At 39.3% G+C, this 19,810-nt stretch overlaps 1 protein-coding gene across 2 annotated transcripts in view; it reads right to left on the bottom strand.

Annotated features, from left to right (window-relative positions):
- The window catches only part of MYO1E (myosin IE), a 146,293-nt gene extending 127,367 nt beyond the window's left edge, over window positions 1-18,926 (bottom strand). The window contains exon 1 of one of the 2 annotated variants that reach the window (XM_048867037.2): window positions 18,570-18,926. In XM_048867037.2, the coding sequence (XP_048722994.1) occupies window positions 18,570-18,572 (3 nt within the window). In that variant the 5' untranslated portion in view covers window positions 18,573-18,926. The remainder of the gene's footprint in view (window positions 1-18,569) is intronic. The other variant, XM_048867038.2, reaches the window with a different exon arrangement.
- Between the last annotated feature and the right edge of the window lie 884 nt (window positions 18,927-19,810).

Genomic DNA, 19,810 nt, shown 5'->3' with positions numbered 1-19,810 from the left:
TTTTACTAAAGGACAAGCCCTATCCTCGCCCCTCTCTTGCATATGAACAGGGCCCAAATAACTGGGACCATCATATTTCTAATATACATGGGTGGGGGCAAAGAGTAGCTTTACCAACATCTCCTGCAGAGCAGAGCGCAGCAGCCATGCTTCACAGTCAGCAGTGCCTAAGCTGCATTACCAATCGTGGAGTGACTGTGCAGGTTCCCTGGGATTTAGATTGGGGAAGGCAGGGTTCTCCTCCCCTTGATGATCTTGGGAGAAGCCTTGTGGGTAAGGAAGGCTTAGGAGGCCAGGATTTAGCTCTCTGGTGTAAAAACCCTCAGACAGCTATAATCTATTCTAATGCAATCCTTTATTTTTAATGGTGCTATGGAAATAATAAAAGCTAAGCATAAGACAACCCTACCAGGATTTGAGCTTGTGGTTCTAGGAAGGTTAGGTTTTGCAAAACCAACGGCTAGACATCTAAGTCACTCCTACTTTTCATGGATGGTACTACATGTTTCATCTGGAAATCTATTAAACAATAGCAGTAATGAAATACAGGAATTAGCTATCCACTGCTCTTCAGTTCTCCCTCCAGTGTTCCTATGATCAACTAGGGATACAAAAACACAAAGCAAGTCACTACCATTCCCACTTCCAAGAAACTGCTGTTGGAAATGAATCAATTCAGCACACTGAGATCAAGTCTCTATGGACTGGGTGTGCTGGTATTTCAGAAATTAAAAGCCCTAGAACTAGAATTCCTGTTTAACCACTAGGAAAACTTTAAAAAGAGTAGTTCATGGCAACAGCTTTAAGATTTCTGGAAAAGTCAGATGGGTAACTGACACTTAAAATTGGAAAGCTAAATATTTCTTTAATACTAAATCTGTCTGTTAATGTGGCAGTACTACATACGTAGGGTCACATTAATCCATCCTCTACTACTGTATGCTACTTTAACCACTCTGTAGCCTGAGTATAGGTTCCTGCACTTTGCTAAATTAATGTATATTCCTGATGCCGAGGTCAGGATCAATGAAAACCACAGCAAATTCCTCAGAGGACATAATACATATTCCATATGTCTGGAGATAGCTTACACTTGGCAAATGAATTCATCTCCGTTATCACTAATGAAAACATTGCACATACTTTTTTTGTTAACACAAAAGAAGTAGAACCACATATCAGGTTGCAGCATTAATTGCAGACTTCGCACACATGCAGACTTAATTATTCAAAGTACAGTATCAAGCTAGGAAAAGTCCTCATTCCTCTAATATGATGGGCCCAAGTCTCCACTGCCATACACATTCTGTATTTATTTACACTTGTGCAAATCAGAACAACCAAAAGTGTAGACAACCGCACAAAGTGCAAGACAGCATAGAACCAGGCTAAATAGATCTTAAAAACTAGACAAGTTTAGTTCAGTATTCATACTTTGGGAATCCAGGATGTAACTCTAGGATTCCCTAGGTCAGATACTGAACTATCAATTTTTCTATTGCTTCAGCAAGATAATGTAAATTGGCTCATTTGCTTCAATGAGGATACATCCATATCCTCCTATCTGGAAATCACCATGTGCCTTGACCTCTGTGTTGCAATCCAAAAGAGAAGGGATATATAAAGAGAGAAAACAAGTGTAAGTTGGCCAACAAAGTCTACAGCAGCACTATCCTATATTGAAGTCATTTTTTCCCACACTTCTCTACTATAGTTGGAACTCAAATTGTAATTCACTAAGGGCCAACTCCTGACCCATTTTTATATGTCAATGATGTATGCAGAACTTTGAGGACACTTATGACTTCCCATTCCTTTTAGCCTGCCAGTAATTCTATACTGAGCCCAATCCCACCTACCAACTCCACCACCATCCAGCTGGGCCTGTGAGAGCTACTGCAGCTCTGACTATTGCACAGCTCCATCAGCAAAGAAAGCTTGGATATGCCACACTGATGGGTATGGAATAAGAAAATGAACTGAACAAAGCTGGAAACTGAGTCCTTACATTGTATTGAGAGGCTGTCACTGAGAGGGCTCTGCCCTCGATTGCCTAGAAAGGGATGCATATATTCACCCTAATGGGCCCATTCAGACTCTCTGGCTGTCACTTAGCTGAGGAAGAACATAACCCTCCTCATGGGATGAAGGGAAGCTTATCTCTGGACATCATCTCTTAGGAACTGAGTGGCATATACAGAAGTTAGGCAAAGTCACCCTGGAAAGGGATTGGGCATTTGTGTAAGATCTACCCGACTGCCTCAAGGGCAGATGGGAAAAGAGCCTCCTGTTTTGCTTAAGGATTCCTGGCTGTGGAGCCCAGCATGAACCTGATGAGAGTTCCACATTGTGGGTGTTGCTTAGGCCAGAATTTGGCTCTACAAATGGGGTATTGATTCTTTACCACTATAAGCACCTCCCCCTGTATTCCTGCCTTCCTCTCCTAAAGGACAGCTGTAATTTAAGCTGTTACTATGGCCACGCATGTTCCCATCATCCCACCAATATGTGACAAAAACCACAAACTTATTCCAAACAATCAAATGTAGGTTAAAGCTATTTCTAATTCAATATAAGACAGGCAAAAATATATGTAAGAACTGAAAAAATATAATGACTGCAACAAAAATTTTGATTTTTTTTTTATTTATTTTTTTTTTGGTACTACAATGATCAGCAGATTTTTATAGGAGTCTTCTGTTTGCGGAATCCAACAGTCTTTGGCTAGCAGAGTAGCTCCCAGTGCATATTTTACAGGGCAACAAAAGAAAACACTTATAAAAGACTCTCCAGTTGTAGTTTCTCCATCCAAAAGAGAGAGTTGACATTACCCTCTGTCTGACTTTGGAATCAGTAGTAACATCTAAATTCTACATAAAATGTGAATTCCTCCAAGAAGCAGAGATGTAGCTGCTTCTTTTGTAAAACACCACCATACAGTCTGAGGGTAAATGTACACTAGACAGCCATTGTGGAGATTCTACAGCTCACCTCAGCATTCTGCATGCACAGATCGCGCCAGAAGTTCAGAATAAGATTTGAAAAAGTAACAGATGTTAACTAAAAGTGACCTCTCTAGTCATGTAGATCGACATCTGTGTATCCCGCAAAACATTATTTTTCCCATAACAAAATTTCAATGAAAGCATAAATGTTATTATTATTAATTTATGGTTGTAATAAAAAGAGAAAGGATAAATTTGTTTAAGGCAACTGGACGTGGGTTCAATTCCTGACTCTGCCATAGACTTCCTTTACGACCATGTACAAGTCACCAGGGCTGAGATTTTCAGAAGAACCTAAGGGACTTAGGTGCCCAACTTCAACTGGATTTGGCTCATTCGAAAATCCCAGTCTTAATCTCTATGGCACAAATATTTTTTAAAATCAGACAGGAGCCTAGTGAGGTTTTCTTGAGAATCTACACACTTAATTCTCACTGAAATCAATGGGAGTTAGGTGCCTAGGCACTTTTGAAAATCCCACTAGGCATCTATCTGTATCTTTAGGAGACTAAATATCTTTAAAAATCTGTCCCTCTCGAGCCCATCTGTAAAATGTGGGTAGTTACAATTTCCCCACCTTTACCTGTCTTGTCTATTGACGGTAAGTTCTCTGGGGTAGATACTGTCTCTTACTATATGTCTGTATAGTGTGTAGGACAATGGGGCCACAATCTTAGTTGTGGCTTACAGGTGCTACTGCAATACAAACAACAATGTAACTGAAAATAATTAAAACAAAGTCAGTTTGGTTGTGACATTAAAAGCAAAAATATTTAGCATATACTGAAGCTTTGAAGAAACTGATCATTACTTGCATTCCACTATGCTATTCTATCTAGTCTTACATTTTTGTCCAGTTTGGGCCTAGATTTTCCCAGCTATCATTTATCAGCCTACAAGGTGTCACGTTAACTTGATCGGCAAGTACCAAATTACCAGCCACAATTCAAAATTACATTTAATATTGCAGTCTGTCCCCCAAGGCCTACTGTTTAAACTTTTATTTTTTAAATTTCACAATTAACATTCATGAAACTATGTTTCCTTTGTAACAAGAAGTACATACTGCATTATGCGCTCACTGTCTCCACATTTCAATTTTTGAAAATTTGCTCTGCAGTCACCACAATAGAGCCCAATCCTGGAAACACTACAAGGCATAGAGTGATGACTGTATTTTTATGATTAGAGTCAAGTAAATAGGCCTGTTCTAGGGACAAGATACTCAAAGCAATAAAAATTTATGGAGTACAGTTTTTATACCAGCATTTCTTACATTCCACAGAAATGTTATGGACAGTATAGAAGCCATTTATAATGAATGCAGATAGTGGAATTGTTTAACTATATTGCAATATGCAAAATTTCAATTCAGATTGCTGCAAACCTATACTTCAAAGGAAGTTTTCTCTAGGTGAAGACTGGGTCCATAACAAATTATTGGAGTGAAAATAAGTATCTAAGCTGTAGCATTAAGAAAAAGGTCAACACATGAATAAGACTATGGAGCTCATACTAATACAGGGTCTCATTCATTGGTGGATTATTTTCTTGATGAGTAATTTGCACATATGTTGTCTTGCTAACTTTTCCCCCATCTCTAGTTTTTAAAAGTTTTCTGATTAACTTAAAAATTCTGATTCATGTTCAAATAGAAAGGAAGTTAATAAATAGCAAAACCAAGACATTTACCTGAAGAAACCATGCCTCATGCAATCTTCTGGGAAATAAACCCACAGGAAACATACAAATTGTGTGTAACTATTTTATAATTCAGGTCTCGAATGTGTAGTAGCCAGTATGTGGAAAAATCAAGGGTTTAAAAGGCAAAGAAGGATAAGTCGTTTTGAAATTCTTTTTTGTATTTTTCCATAAATAATAATCAAGCTGATTATGCTATAATTAACAAAAATAAAGCTCTTACGATTTTGGAAGGGGATGTTTCTAGTAAAAGACATTTCTTTCCAAATGTTTTTCTATAAACCATTCTTACATACTTTTATTGCACGATTTTTTTCCCCTTTGGCAGATGTGCACTAAAAACAGACTTATTCCAGGGTGCAGAGTTTTTTTTTTTTTATTAAACACATGAAATCTATATTCCATTTATACAGTTTGAATCATTCTTCTCCATGGAAGACTAAAAGATATTCACATACTAATGTTGCCTTTAAGTTACACAAAATGGCTTTTGAGATTAGGTTTCTAGAAATGTACCTTATTTTTCATTTGGGTTCATACTGAAAGGATCACATGGCTTCTAGTTTATGGATGAAATGTCAAAATATTTTCCATCTCATCATAAATCTACCATTTGATGGGCAGAAAGATAGCAGAGGGATTATTGTAGGTAATCAAATGTGTCCATGAGATACCAAAAGAACCATTATAGCTCAAAGACCCCAGAACTAATGTAATCTTAATGTTGTGAAACATTCAGGAAGAATACAGAGCATGAAAATATTTTATAGGTCAATTTTTGCTATGGATTATTACAAAAAAATGGTGGTGGTAATTTCATACCAAAACATCTGTTAATTTTTTGAGTATACAAGTATGTACCCTATAAAATGAACAGGACTTGTAACCCAGCAAACTACTTTTATGTTATTTAAAATTTGTGAGCAATACTTATCTACATGAAGTTCAAATATTTTGTTAGCATAGTTATTCAGACCTCTGTTAGTACAGGGAGGGTTGAGAGTTCTTATATTAATGTTAAGGTAAAAAACATTTAATTGTGAGGTACTGTCACTGCAAATATCAGAAGCCCTGATGCTTTCTATAAATTTGTTATCCAAGTAAAAATAAATAAATGAAATACTTAGCTGCTGCTTGGCATTGCAAAAAACAAATTATTGATAAAAAATAATCCTAATCTCTGTTTTTCTATATATCTGCTAATAGTAAAATGCAACTCAAAAAAGGCATGAGGTTGACATTAACCGCCAAAAAAATAAACAATAATGTTGCCAAACTGCATAGAATCTTCAGACTTATGACTAAAGTGGAATCTCAGAGTTCAAGCAGTTAACCTGTAAAGGTGCTGGCCCAAAGATCTGGCAGCACGTACTATTCGTTCATAATAAGAGACATTTGTAAGATATTTAACTCTGAGTGTGAAGAACATGTGCCAAAATGGAGAGGCCATGCTTTGTTACTATCATAAATGAGGCTGTACAGTTCTGACATGAACAGGGCTTAGATACTTAAATTAACCACAAGGGTGACAGTAGCAAACAATTTATAGATCTGAGCTCAGCTGACTAAGGTGATTCAGCGAGTGACTCTGAGCTGGCTACAAAAGCTGCCCTCACACTTCCTGTGTTGGAATGCATGCAGCTAACCATTATAAGGCTGTAAGTCCTACATACAGGATGCCAAAATGTCTCATTTAGACTTCAGTCTGCTGAACTAAATATCAAAATAACTTCTGGAGACGCAGTTTTGCTTAAATCATCCCTTTCCAAATTTGCCAGTGAGAAACTAGGTTAAAATAACCACATTTACATGAGCCTACAGTGAGCTCTGTATAACATGCCAATTTTATGATGGTGTATTGTGATCTCTAGGGCCCCAATCCTGGGGTCTGGCTGAACTCCATTCAGCATGGAGCCTTAATGGAGTGGGGAAATGGTGGCAATCTTTGCACTCTCTCAATCCCGTGAGCCGCCAAGTGCCACACCTGATCCTGGTGCAAATTATAGCAGCTGTGGTGCTGCTCTAACTTGCACCTGCTTCTAACAGCACCAATAGAAGACAGTGTTATGCACTGGTACACTTTAGAATTCACACTCCTCTAGTGCACACTGCTGCACCGTGCAGACAAGCCTTTAGTTAATATATAGCCAGATCTGGCTCATGCTATGGCCCCTTTGCACCACTCTGGAAGATTTACATTCCGCTAGTACACTTTAAGGAAGAGAGGGATTTATAAATTTACCATGCAATTTTTTGGTTTATGCACTTTCCAACAAGTAGTATCATTACTTTTAGAGTGGTGCTCCCATCTGGACGGTTGCCCTTGTTAGCCTATGTTCTTTTTGCTACTAACCTCAGTTCCATTCCCAGCTCTGCCACTTGCTTTGTGACCTCAGGCAAATCACTTAACCTCTCTGTGCCTCAAATTCCCTAATCTGTGAAAAGGGGGTAATGATACATACCCACCTTTGTAAAACATTGAGATCTTCAGATGACAAGAGCTAAATTATCATTACAACTATTCCAATGTAAATCCAGACTAACTCTACAGATGACAATGATTTATCTGGACTTTGCAGAGAACTGAGACACATTTCTCATATTATTTCAACAATTTTTAAAAAGGGTCAGAATTAAACATAATTTTTGCTTACCAGATTTTCCATTCGCCCATATTAGTATGGAGGCTTCACTATATTACAGGTAGGACTGGCAGCACCATTTATTAATAAAGTTATTGGACAGCCTTGTCTATTAGAAGTTCTAATATTCCCAGGCTTTGGAGCAGGGAGTTGAAATGTGGTAGGGAGGCAGCCTTTGTGCCAGAGATGTGCCTTTTGCCATCCCTGTGAAAATCCAAACAATAAAAAATTAGCAAATGCCAGAATTAAGATTGTCTGTGCAATCTTAATACACCTCCCTTGGGAATATGCATTAAGATACAGTCTTTAATTACTTAATCACATCCTTTTTCCACATGACCCCGCCTCATTCAGTTCACCGGATGGACCTGGGGTTGGGGGATTAATCAGAATTATGCAGTGACAGCAACTGTTGTCTATAGAATCCCTGCCTCATTTGGTGCATACAGTATAAACTGTTTAGTGAATGAGACAGGGAATTGCATGTAGAGAAAGGATGGTCCTTTGGTTAAGGCAGTGGAATGTTGCACTAGAGAATTGGATTATTTCTATCCCAGAGTTCCTATTTGATACAAGGCAAGTCACTTAAACCAAACTTTTCATGCTGGTCACTAACTGAGTTTCTCATTTTCTGAGTGGTTGACTTGAGATCCTGGGATCTGATTTCCAGAAGTGCTGTTCCCTCTGTGTCTTGGTTCCCCATCAATAAAATGGGGGTAATACCATCCTTTCATCTCACAAGGAGTTATAAAAATAAATTCATTAATATTTGTGAAGCATTCAGATACTATAGCGATAAGCACCACAGAAAAGCCCATACAGAAATTAATAATTCTGTCTTTAGAGCAGGGGTTGACTCATGTGCAGTAAATAAGGCATGGGGCCACACACTGAACAAAGCTGAATAGCTTCCTACTAAGTAATTACCATCAATTCTGGTCTTGTGGAAAAAGAATATGTGATCATGTAATCAAAGGCTATCATAATGCATATGCACAAGAGAGCTGAATTAAGTTTGCAGAGACAACCTTAATTCTGTCTTTTCCTTACTTCCGAATGCTTAACTCTGCAACCTTAATGTTCTTTTAACATAGCTTTCATGTGTAATTTGTTCTGTACAATACTTAGATGGCATTTTTTTCCTGTAATGCAGAATTGGTCTAGGAACCTGGCACCACAGATGTGTAGCTGATATTACAAGCCTACAGTATGAGAACATCATTGTAAATAAGGGGAGACTTTCAAAGGCACAAAGGACAGTTGCATACCCAAAGCCCAGGGGACTTCAATGGGAGTTAGATGTTCTCATTTTTTCTTCTGAAAGTCTCCCCCTAAAAGCTTTAAAATCCCAAGAAAAAGTTATTAATTTAGGCTCTATTTAGGTTAAATCATTTTAAAAAAAAAGTACCTTAATATGATTTTTCTCTAAAAGATTATTTAGTTCTGTATATTTGGAAAGCCTCAGCTCCAATAACCACACTCTGTATAATGCATTTCAAAATGAGACTTTAATTGGCTATTCCAATGGGCTGAAATGGTTCCATTTGGAAAGTTAGCTATAAGGTAAGATAACATTCTGCCAAAGCCGTAGCCTGTTGATTTGTCTGTGTTTGTAGAGGATCTGGAGTATTTTCCAAATACCTATTTCTGTAAAGTAAACATTCTCTCTCCACAATTCTAAGAATTACTACTTTGGTCTTCCTTCCCTATGGCTTCAGACTGACTTAAAGCCACACGTATCACTTAAGTACCAGTGTGGCAACAACCAGAACGCAAGGTGAGAGGTAAAAACAATGAAGCTACATCGTATGGCTAAATAGGCTGACACAGTGGACCGGATCACAGGCTGACGTAAATCAGTATAGTTCCATTTAAGTCACCACTACTGGGTTCAACAGAGCTATACTGATTGACACCAGCTGAAAATCCATCCAAGTAAGGATATTTCCATTTAAATTCAGTAAGGTCATCCCTAAGTTATCCACGGTCATATGCAAAGCAAGATGTGAAAGCCAGAAACCCTTCCTCCCTGATGAGAGAAGATGAAGAAAACTCCATGAAGTGAACATAACTCTGTTTCCAGCAGACTTCCCCCCCATCCTGTAGGTTTTTCTGCCAAATGCAATGATTGGGATTATAATTAGGGTTAGCTGATGCAAAAAAACAAAACAAAACATTGTTGCTGCACAGGATTAACCTTGTAAATTTAAAAATATACTTACTTACATATTCCCTACATACACACAGCAGTGTCACATCCATATTTTACTACATGACAATATGCTACAATTTTGAAGATTAAGGAAATCTGTTCACAATTCTTACACAAAAGTTGACTTGGAAGGATTGCATTTTTACTGGTAAATGACGATAAATGTCAATTTCACCATACACCCACAAACCAAGGAAAACTATTTCCATAGATAATAAAAATTTACAGATAGGAAAGTGAGAAAAAATGCTGCTACAGAACTTACTAGAGTTTGATTTAAGGATATTTACTTTGTATATTTTGACACGTTAGGTCGACTCTTTGCATTTTAATGGTTGTAAAGCTTTAACTCTTTGAATCTCAATGTCCACTCATTAAATAATTAGTCTGAAACCTCCCCCATAATTTTCCAAAACTGTAAAAATTTAAATCAATAAAAATCTTTGTAAAAGCTTAAAAATCAATATTGTTTGTCAAAGTTTTATAGATATATAAAAATCAAATTCTGCCAACCCTATATACGTGTTTTTTTGTTAAAGTTGGGGATAGAAAATACCAGAGTACAACACTGGCCTTTAATATCATTTTTATAGTCTGTTTTTCAATATGATTTTTATTTCTAGGGAAAATAGTTGAAATTATATTTCTGCAAGAAAATACATTGATTTTCATTGTAACTTGTTTTACTAAAACTTCTGTTAAGAGCTGGGCAACAAATTATTTTCTTTGGGGATATTGCTAGTTATATGGGAGCAGATGATGATCTTGCCTTGACATTTTACCATACAACCTTTTTGCTTCAGGGCAGCTTATTTAAATCAGATTTTCTGCATAACCAATGGTATAACACTGCTGCAAATTATCCCTTGACTTAATTAATCTCAAGAGAAAGCTACCTGTGGAATGAATGACCGCAAACAATTCATTGACAACATTTTCACTTTACTGCCTTCTGCATCAGTAAAAAATTTAATATTTAGCAGACTAGACATATGAAAAACAAACCAAAAACCGGAGGGCAGAGACCCCTGTACAAAAAGTGTGTGCAAAACTAACTACACACGCAACTCATGCATGACATGTCCAAATTGCATGTGCAATTCCTGATTTGTAGGTACAGTTGTGGCAATTGTGAATGCACATGTAACCGCAACATTCTGTGTGCATTGTTTGGACTTAAAAAGTGAGCCTCTACTTTTAAAAGAAAAATTGACGCATAACATACAATGTATCTATAAAATCACTTTTAAAAAAGGCTGAAATCACTGCTCTAGAAAGAGATAAAGAAAAATTATACAAGGGGGAAAGTACAACCTGTACCAAAAGAAAATAAACCCAAACAAAACCCACACATGCATTACAAATCATTAGTTTTGCTGTTGAATAACTACTGTACTTTAGTCTTATATATCAGCCAGACATGAACACCATGTAGCTAGGAAATTTTTCCATGCATGCACCTCTAGACACAGAGTTCACATAATGCAAAGCACATGCTGTTATTCTGCTCTACTATTCCACATTTGGCAGAGGACAGGGTTATGGCTAATGCTACTGTCTACAGTCAGAAAAGCACCCTTCAAGTACAAAAGCATAAAATATTTTGCTTGTAAATTTCTTATAGGAAAGGGAGAAAGGTATAGTACAAGGTCACAATTTGCTTCATACATTAGCTATTTTAGGGCCCACTCCTGCAAAGTACTGGGCACCTTCAAAGGCTCATTGAGATGTTTTCACACTCATTGATTTCCATGGGGGCTGAAGGCACTCAACACCAGGACATTCTCAGCACCTTTCAGGATTGGGCCCCACGTATTTAGCTCTATTGCTACTAAATATAGTTCAATCTCTGTACAGAAAAAGCGTTTATTATTTCTTCCTTTTTTAAAATCCAAACCAGTCCACCCACATCTATGTTAAGAAGGGAGAGAAAAAGAGGAAAGGAGGATGACAGCAGTGCCAAGAGGAGAGGCAAATTCTGACACCTACAGTGGGACAAAACGATTAGCACTGCAATGTTGGTTTCAGAATGGCAGTATATAAACACGTTTTCATTTGACTTGAGCAAACTTGATTTTGTCTGGTTCCAGGATTTGTAAATGATTCTAGATAAAAAGCAACATATTATTTATCCCGTCTATTTTCTTTGGGAAAACCTCACACACAAACACACCAGGTAACAAAAGAGTGATACACAATTATTTCTGCTGAAATAATCTACAATAGAAACTGCCAGAGGAGGCAAAGGAAATCTTTGTTGGGGTCTTTGGGTTTGTATTTTTTAGAAATATAGAAACATTTTTTATTTTAGTTAAAATTGCATTACATCTGCCTGTGAATGTCAAATATGTTACTCTCAGATTATATAGAGCCAAATCCAGTTTACCATACTCATGGGAGCAATCTTAATTTTAAAGCGGTTTAAGATTATGGCACTACTGCAAGTGAGGGCTGAAAGACAGCACACTATTAATTCAAAAAGATTTTTCTTTTTCCAGCACATAAGTCAACAGGCTCTGTATCTGGACCCCAAAACTGGCCAGGCTATGGAAGTCTCTGCATTGTGATAATGCAGGCCAGTTTTGTTGCACCATGCAGACCAGGTCTAGACGTTTTATTGCAAACAAATACCTCAGCCCAGTTTTGTTAAGAACTTTGCTGGGCCACTTTAAACTTTTGTGATGAAGCCATGCAGACTGCACAGTTGCAGATGAATTTCCTGAGGTTTCACTTCATTTTTTAATGAAAAATTTAAAATGGAAAGTTGGCAAAACAAATCTATGGAATTGATTCAGAAGAGTAGAGTCAATGGATCTTGCCTGTGAGTAAGAACCATTCACATGAATAAGGTTTTGCAAGACTGGGTCTCTCCCACTGAATGAACTACTAACAATTTCTGTAGCCTTTACTTCACAAAAAGAAAGGATAGCAAAGAAAATTAATGAACTCTTATTGCTGTTTGAGCTGTTTTAAATACAGTATACCCTAACTTGATAAACAGATCTGGGCAAGAAATATCTGCAATAAACATCCCAATACAATTTTGTCTTGAATTCAGACTTGAAACATCTCATTTATCATCAGTTTCTTGGAATGTTTCATAACATTACATAGGGAAAGAGCAGCAGGACTGATTTTAACACTAAGTAAAACAACTTCAAGATCCTTAAAAGGTGCTGAGTACTTCAGGAGAGGTACGGAGGCATCTCCGCTGTAATTGAAATCTCAGCACCTTACACAGTCAGGCCCTGTGCATTCTGGGGGAGTTTCATTATAAAGAAGGATGCACAGTAAGCAAGATTATAAATAAAAAAACAACCTCACAAATCTCCATCTTCTCATTTATAAATATCACAATAGCAAAATAAATAAAAACAGTTATGAAAACCAATAGGAATTTAATGTAGTGCCTGGGGAATCTGATTTAAGTTTCAGCACATTGTTAGTTAATTTTTAATTAACACTTTTAAGTAGCCGTTATAAATGTAGACCAGCCAACAAGTTTTCTAAGAAGTAAAATAATTCCTATGTGGATTATCTATAGACAAATTGGCTAGCAAAGAAATTGTGAGGGGGAAGGGGGCAGGGAAAATCCCTCTTCGGGGTTTCAGGAAGACAGTGCTAAAACTTTTAAAGTATGGCTTTGATCTGAATGTAGACAATCTTAAAACTATGGCTCCTCATAGTTGGGAGCTCAGACTGATTTTACTGAAGGAAAAAAAGAATACCTGACAAAACAGACTTTCTTGCAGTGCTATTTGGAAATAAATTTTTTAAAGTCATGCTCCACTGATGTAGTAATTTCAAAAATTACTTCATTAAATTAATAAATCACACGCTATTTAGACTACAACAATTTCAAATGTATCTATAGGGGAAGACATTTTTTGTTAGATTTTTTTGGGTGGGAGAAAAAAGGAATAAATAAGAGGCCATATTGGTTCTTTACACTTCTCTCTTAAACAAAGATTCAGCTTTCCAATGGTTCAACAGCAAAATATGGGAAAAGAAATTCAGGGTCACCAATTTCCATTGACACTCCTAGCACTATCATTTCTGGTTCTAAATAAAAATAAAAAAGTCCTACAATAAACAAATTTTATAAGGTACAAAAATGCATTTGAATGCAGTTGAAAATAACATCCACTGATGTATGGTAAATATTGTAGCCTCACCAAGAGATTTAACCAAAGCCCATTGAAGTTAATGGGAAAACTCTCATTGATTCAGGGGGCTCTGAAACGGGCCCCAAAAACATTAGAGCAAAATCAAAGTAAAAACAATCATGTCATCTGACTCAGACCTTCCACATATTGTGAGGATGAAAATTCTCCTCCCAGAAAAGGAGATGCAGACAAGAATCTCCTCCATCTACATATGGAGATATGGTGATCTCTTTAAGGACATGCACAGGACTGAGATCTTGTTCTTTATCACAAAGTATTTAAATTTAATTAAGATAACATATATATGCCCAATGTGTTCCATACATATATACAATTGCAGGAATAAAAGCAGGTATTAAATGTATGACGAAAAATGTATTGCCGTGGTCTAAATATGGTACTTTATGTAAAAATGCCATTCCTTACTATTAAATTAACTCTATATAACAAACCCTTACTCCTCTCCCCTCCCCCCCTAAAAATAGTAATAAATTCAAGACAGAGAAGGGGGAGGAATCCATATAAGATCTGGAAACAAATGGAGCTAGGCATATTTAATATTATATAAATTACATGTTGGATGCATAGTCTAAATTATTGGCATAGTGGCCATTACACAGGAAATAAGTCTTTTCAGACTAGGGCTGGCTGGCTGTATGTAAACAAATAGAATGTTAAAGCAACAATATACAGGAAATGATATATGTCATCCATTCTTTGCAGGTAACCAATGGAGTTTGTAACAAAGTGTAGAAATGACAATATGTTAGAAGTATTGATCAGTTTTTAGTGGCTACAGGGTTCTCCAGTAAAGTTTCTCAATTTTCCACTGGAGAGCATTCAAAAACTATTTTATTTAGGTTTACTACCAACAGTAAGTTCATCCTTTATCATGACAAATTTACCAGGATGTAATATATTAAAAGTAATACAGGTTAAATTTGCTTTGCTACATGGTTCATGTAACAGACTCTTTCAAAATGACAGACCCTCTAACTGAAATAAGCATTCATTAGAACTTTAATCTGTAAGAGAATTTGTTTGAAATATTGAATATGGTTAGCTGCTGAAATATTTAATTTTTCAATTTCTAAGACATTTAATCTTTATGACACCCTTTCTGTGTTACGTGTCAAAGCTCTGTCATCAAAATTAATAAGGCATCTAAAACATTCAGGAAAGGTAACTCACAAAGAAAGAATTAATAACTAAAATGAAAGGTACGGTAATGATAACAGATTCTTTATGAAAGTAGCAGAATATTCATAGAGTCAAAATCAGTATTCCGATGAAAAGTCCTTTCACAATTTTTTATGAAAATGTGTCTCCAATCATTATGAAATTGTGATTTTTAGAACATACTTACTCACGTTAATCAATACTATGTGAACTGCAGGTGCCTATTGGAAGCTGAATGACAGATTCAATTCAGTGCTATAGTAAAGCCTTGCATTAGTTATCTCTGCTGATTGCTAGCCTAATATCTTCTTAAAAAGACCTCTCATGCATCTTGTATAAAACAGAGGCTTAGAAACTGAATCGAAGTGGATGTCCTTTAAAATGTGTTGCAAGCTAACAGCCCAATCTTATGTTCCTTGCACACTCAAACTTTCCACAGAAATTTTCAGAAGTTTTGATTATTATGGTCCCAGACCTCGCACAAACTAAGAAACTAAAAAATCAGAACAAGTTTCAGAGTGAATCCTTGGAAAATAAAAACACTTTGGAATTCCTAAGTCAAGGGTTTTTGCCCACTGCATTTCAGAAATAAGTTTTTTGCCAAACCACCTAAATGTTTCAGATTCAGGGGTTACAGGATTTGGCCCATTCTCCCAGGACATAGAATTCTTTTTCACTTCCTATCCTAAACTAATGAGTAACGTTACAGCATTCCACTCCACAGGTAGCTGAAATAATTATCTGGAATACTTTGGCATCAAAGATGATGTATGAACACAAGCTACTGCTATTCAGCAGGAGACTTCTTTGTAATTAATGCCTACCATTCAACACTGTTAGTAGAGCCAAAATTTTAGCAGAAGAACCCTTAGTTTTTTCACAGTTAATCCAACTCAGAGATGGTTTAGTGATGGTGCATCTCCGTATTCATAGTGGACATTCAGCAGAGCCAGCTGTTTCAAAGTTCCTAGCTAAGAATCTTGGCCTTAACAATCACATCTGCTGCACATACATAGTCTTTTGGCTGCCTATCACTATGTCCATCTGCTCACAAGTTGGCCCAAACACTTGCTGTAAGACATGGGTGCTAGTCAATGATGGGTTTAGAGATGTAGCCTGAAGAACACTAAAAAGTACCATCTATTCTGTGACATTACCATGTTGCTACATTCCAAAAGCATCTTTGCCCTTCATCACACTGATATACAGTAAATAAAATAAATCCAAAATGGAGAATAGACAGGCACAATGTTAAGCAATTCTGACTGCCACGAAGATTATAGTGCAACAGACATGTGAAACTCATGGGGACAAAGTAGGATATATATAACAGGAAAGAACCATCCTCAGATATACTCTTTATGGGACAAATCACATGTTTAAAATTATACATGCCCTTAAGTTCTATATTGCATCAGCACCATGTTCAGCACCTTGCATAATAGAATCTTAGCTCAGATGCAATCCAATCTTTCTTCAGTATGACTAATTCAGACTATAAAATTCTTGTGGCAGGAACAGTGTCATCATCTTCTGTATAGCTGTGTGCACAATGACAGAGCTATAATAATAGCAGTGGTAGTTTGGGGAGATGTGACTAACTGTTCCATTCTGCTTGAGAAGATTGTTTGGAAGGCCCAGCTCTGTGACAGCAATTCCATGTGATTTGGGATCTTCATAAAAGCAACACTGAAAGTGCTAATTGCTAATTGTAAGTTTCTTAACAAACAGAGTCTATGGCCCAGGGTTGTCATAAAATATCTATGCCTGTCCTGGAGTTGTGTTCCCACACTTGTTACAAAGTAGAAAATTACATAATTGTTGTGAACATCAAAACTAAATCTAATGTTCTCTCTAGGAAACCACAGCGGAATTCACAACTTTTATTATTTACCAGAAATGTACTGGGCTATATTTACCTCTGGGTTCAAAGGAATAACACTAAGAATGAATTTGGCCCATTGTGTTTCTAACTTTGACTGGTCCTTTACATATCTTTAAATTCAAGCAAAAGATAATGTAATATAGGGTGACCAGACAGCATGTGTGAAAAATCAGGACAGGGTGTGGGAGGTAATTGGTGCCTATATAAGAACAAGCCCCAAATATTGGGACTGGCCCTATAAAACCAGGACATATGGTCACCCTAGGATAATACTATATCACTATGTCAGAGTATGCACCTATAGCTCCCAGATTAATATTTACAGTAGAGGTTGTTGGAAAATGATTTTTCCAATAGAAAGTTTAAACTTTTCATCAAAAAGTAAAAAAAAAAAAAAAAAACACACACAAGAACATCAGGAAAATGGTTGAAAAAACAACCAAACAAAAAAAATTCAATTTTGGGGTTTTCAGGTTTTTGCCGGGGGTGGGGGGCGAATCAAAACTAGGTACCTCCCATGAAAAAATTAATTTGGCTGAAATTGGGAAACACCCAGATTTTTTAATAGATTTTTTTTTCTACATTTTCAACCAGCCATAGTTCACAGCAAACGAGTGAGACTTTTTTTGTGTGGCCCTTCTTACTTTTTTCCAAACCCCGTGGTTATAGCCATTATACACATACTGTACTAACAGGTGTTAAAACACCATTGGGCAGTCCGGTGTAAGGAGAAGAGCATACAACAGGTACTTCTCTCACACACCAGGAAGAACAGGAGAAAAAACAGGAGTACTTGTGGCACCTTAGAGACTAACCAATTTATTTGAGCATGAGCTTTCGTGAGCTACAGCTCACTGAAAGTGAGCTGTAGCTCACGCTCAAATACATTGGTTAGTCTCTAAGGTGCCACAAGTACTCCTTTTCTTTTTGCGAATACAGACTAACACGGCTGCTACTCTGAAACCTGTCATTATGCAAGGAGAAAAAACGTTTTAATTCCCCCCTGTACCAACCATGTTTCTGCCGCTCTCAGTTCCGCCTGATACAAACTGGGCAGCTAGGCTCACCTTGCTAGGGCAGCCAGTGCTAAACGGGAGCATTTATTTGGGCGAGGGAGCCTAAAGCGAGGTCTCTGTCGGTTCCCCGGACCCCGCCAGCTCTCCCTACCCCAGGTCGGCTCGGGAGGCTGCTTCTCCCTGACGCGGTGAACACGGCTCTCCCCAGGCGATCTGCCCACATAAGGCGCTGCCTGTCCTTGCCGCCTTAGCGCTGGCACCTGGCAAACCAGAGTCCCACTTTCGGGGCAGCCAGCAACCGGCTGCTTGGCAAGAGCTACTCTCCATCCTCGCCGCGAAGTGCCACCCGCAGCAGGACGGAGGCGGCTGGCTCGGGTCCCGCGGGGGACGGTACCTGCTGTTCCTGGGACAAGAAACAGGCCTGGCAGTAACTTTCGGCTCCCGAGAGCTGGACGGGGGCGCCAGGCACACGATGAAGGAGGGCCCTGCGGCTGGGGTGGGCTGTGTGCCCGGGGGGCGAGCCCTGAAAGCCCGCTCAGCACACACCGACAGGGCGGGCACGGTAACCGCAGCACCACGTCGGGTCCCCGGCACGGGGCAATCAGCCTGGGACAGTCCCCCCTCCACCCTTCCCGCGGTGCCCCCTACGGGCAGGGCACCGGGGGGATCTGTCTGTCCCCCCAGTCCCTCCACCCAGCCCTCCCGCGGGCTGAGCCACTCGCCCGGTCCGGTCTCCGCCTGCCAGCCCGGCTCGCTCACTCACCATCTCGCTGCGCTGCCGCGGTGGCTGCCCCGTCTGCCGCTGCTGCTCCGCACAGGCTGCCCGTGGATCCGGGAGGCGGGGACGGGGCTGGTTTCCTCCCCCTCGGTTAGCGTCCAGCGTCCGCCAAGCGGGCAACGAGGGACCCAAGCTCAGCGGCGCAGAGGGGAGGCCAGCGCGGACCCCATGCGGGTGGACGGGCGTCAGCAGCCTCACAGGCTGGAGGCTCCTCTCATGCTCTGACGGGCACTCGGCTCCTCAGCGGCGTGTGTGCCCGGCCCGGGAGTGGGAGCGAGAGCCGCGCTCCGCCTGTGCAGCCGCTGCCCCAGAGTCCAGCCCCAGCCGCTCTGTCCATAAATGGAGAATTCAGCTCGGACCTAGCCAATCACGGTTTGTTTTTATAGCGTCATTCCTGAGGGAGATCCTAGCAGCTGGCCGCGTGGAGCTGCTGCCGCTGGAACAGCCACAAGGGCCTCTGGATTTTGTAGTCTTTGTCTGCCCCCTGCAACTTCTTGAGTTTGTTTTTTGTTCCTGGGCGTGCCCTTGGCAGTGTCCCAGTGCTCCTGTCCAGAACAAGCCACAGCCAGCCAGAGCACTTGCTCAAGAGCAGCCATGACCAACAGCTGTTACTGAGGCCTGGTCTACACTAGAGGCTTTGTCACCAGAGCTATCCCAGCAGAGCTCCCTAGTGTAGATGCAGCAGCATATGCTGACAGGAGTTCTTCCGCTGGCATAGCTACCCTACCTCCCCGAAAGCACTCCTTTTGCCCTCTGCACTGCAGTTTTCCTGGCACAGTTATGTTGGCTAGGGGTGTATGTGATTTTTTTCACACCCCTTGCTGATGTAGTTATACTGACAAAACTTTATAGTGTAGGCATGGCTACACACAAGCATATTCCTCTTCCTGTATGGGCTTGTCTACACTACCAAGTTTTGTTGACAAAACTTATGTAGACACCCAAAAGTTGACCAAACAAAAATCACCAAAGGGTGTTCACACTTGCTCCCTTTGGCGACAGATCATGTCCACATTGGAGCCACCATCATTGACAAGGTGAGCAATGCACCATGGGTATGTATCCCACCGTGCAGTGTTGTGGCTGATCGCTGCACATCTTGGGATTCTCTCTGAGTTCTCCCACAGCCCCCTCAGCTGCAGAGAGCAGCATCATGAGCAGCTCTGTGAACTCTTCGTGCTGATGAAGAGCAAAGCAGCACAGCAATCTGTCTCCCTGCCTGCTGC

The sequence above is a fragment of the Caretta caretta genome, chromosome 10 (assembly GCF_965140235.1).
Source record: "Caretta caretta isolate rCarCar2 chromosome 10, rCarCar1.hap1, whole genome shotgun sequence".
Taxonomy (NCBI): Eukaryota; Metazoa; Chordata; order Testudines; family Cheloniidae; genus Caretta; species Caretta caretta.
This window is presented reverse-complemented; position numbering and strand designations above follow the sequence as displayed.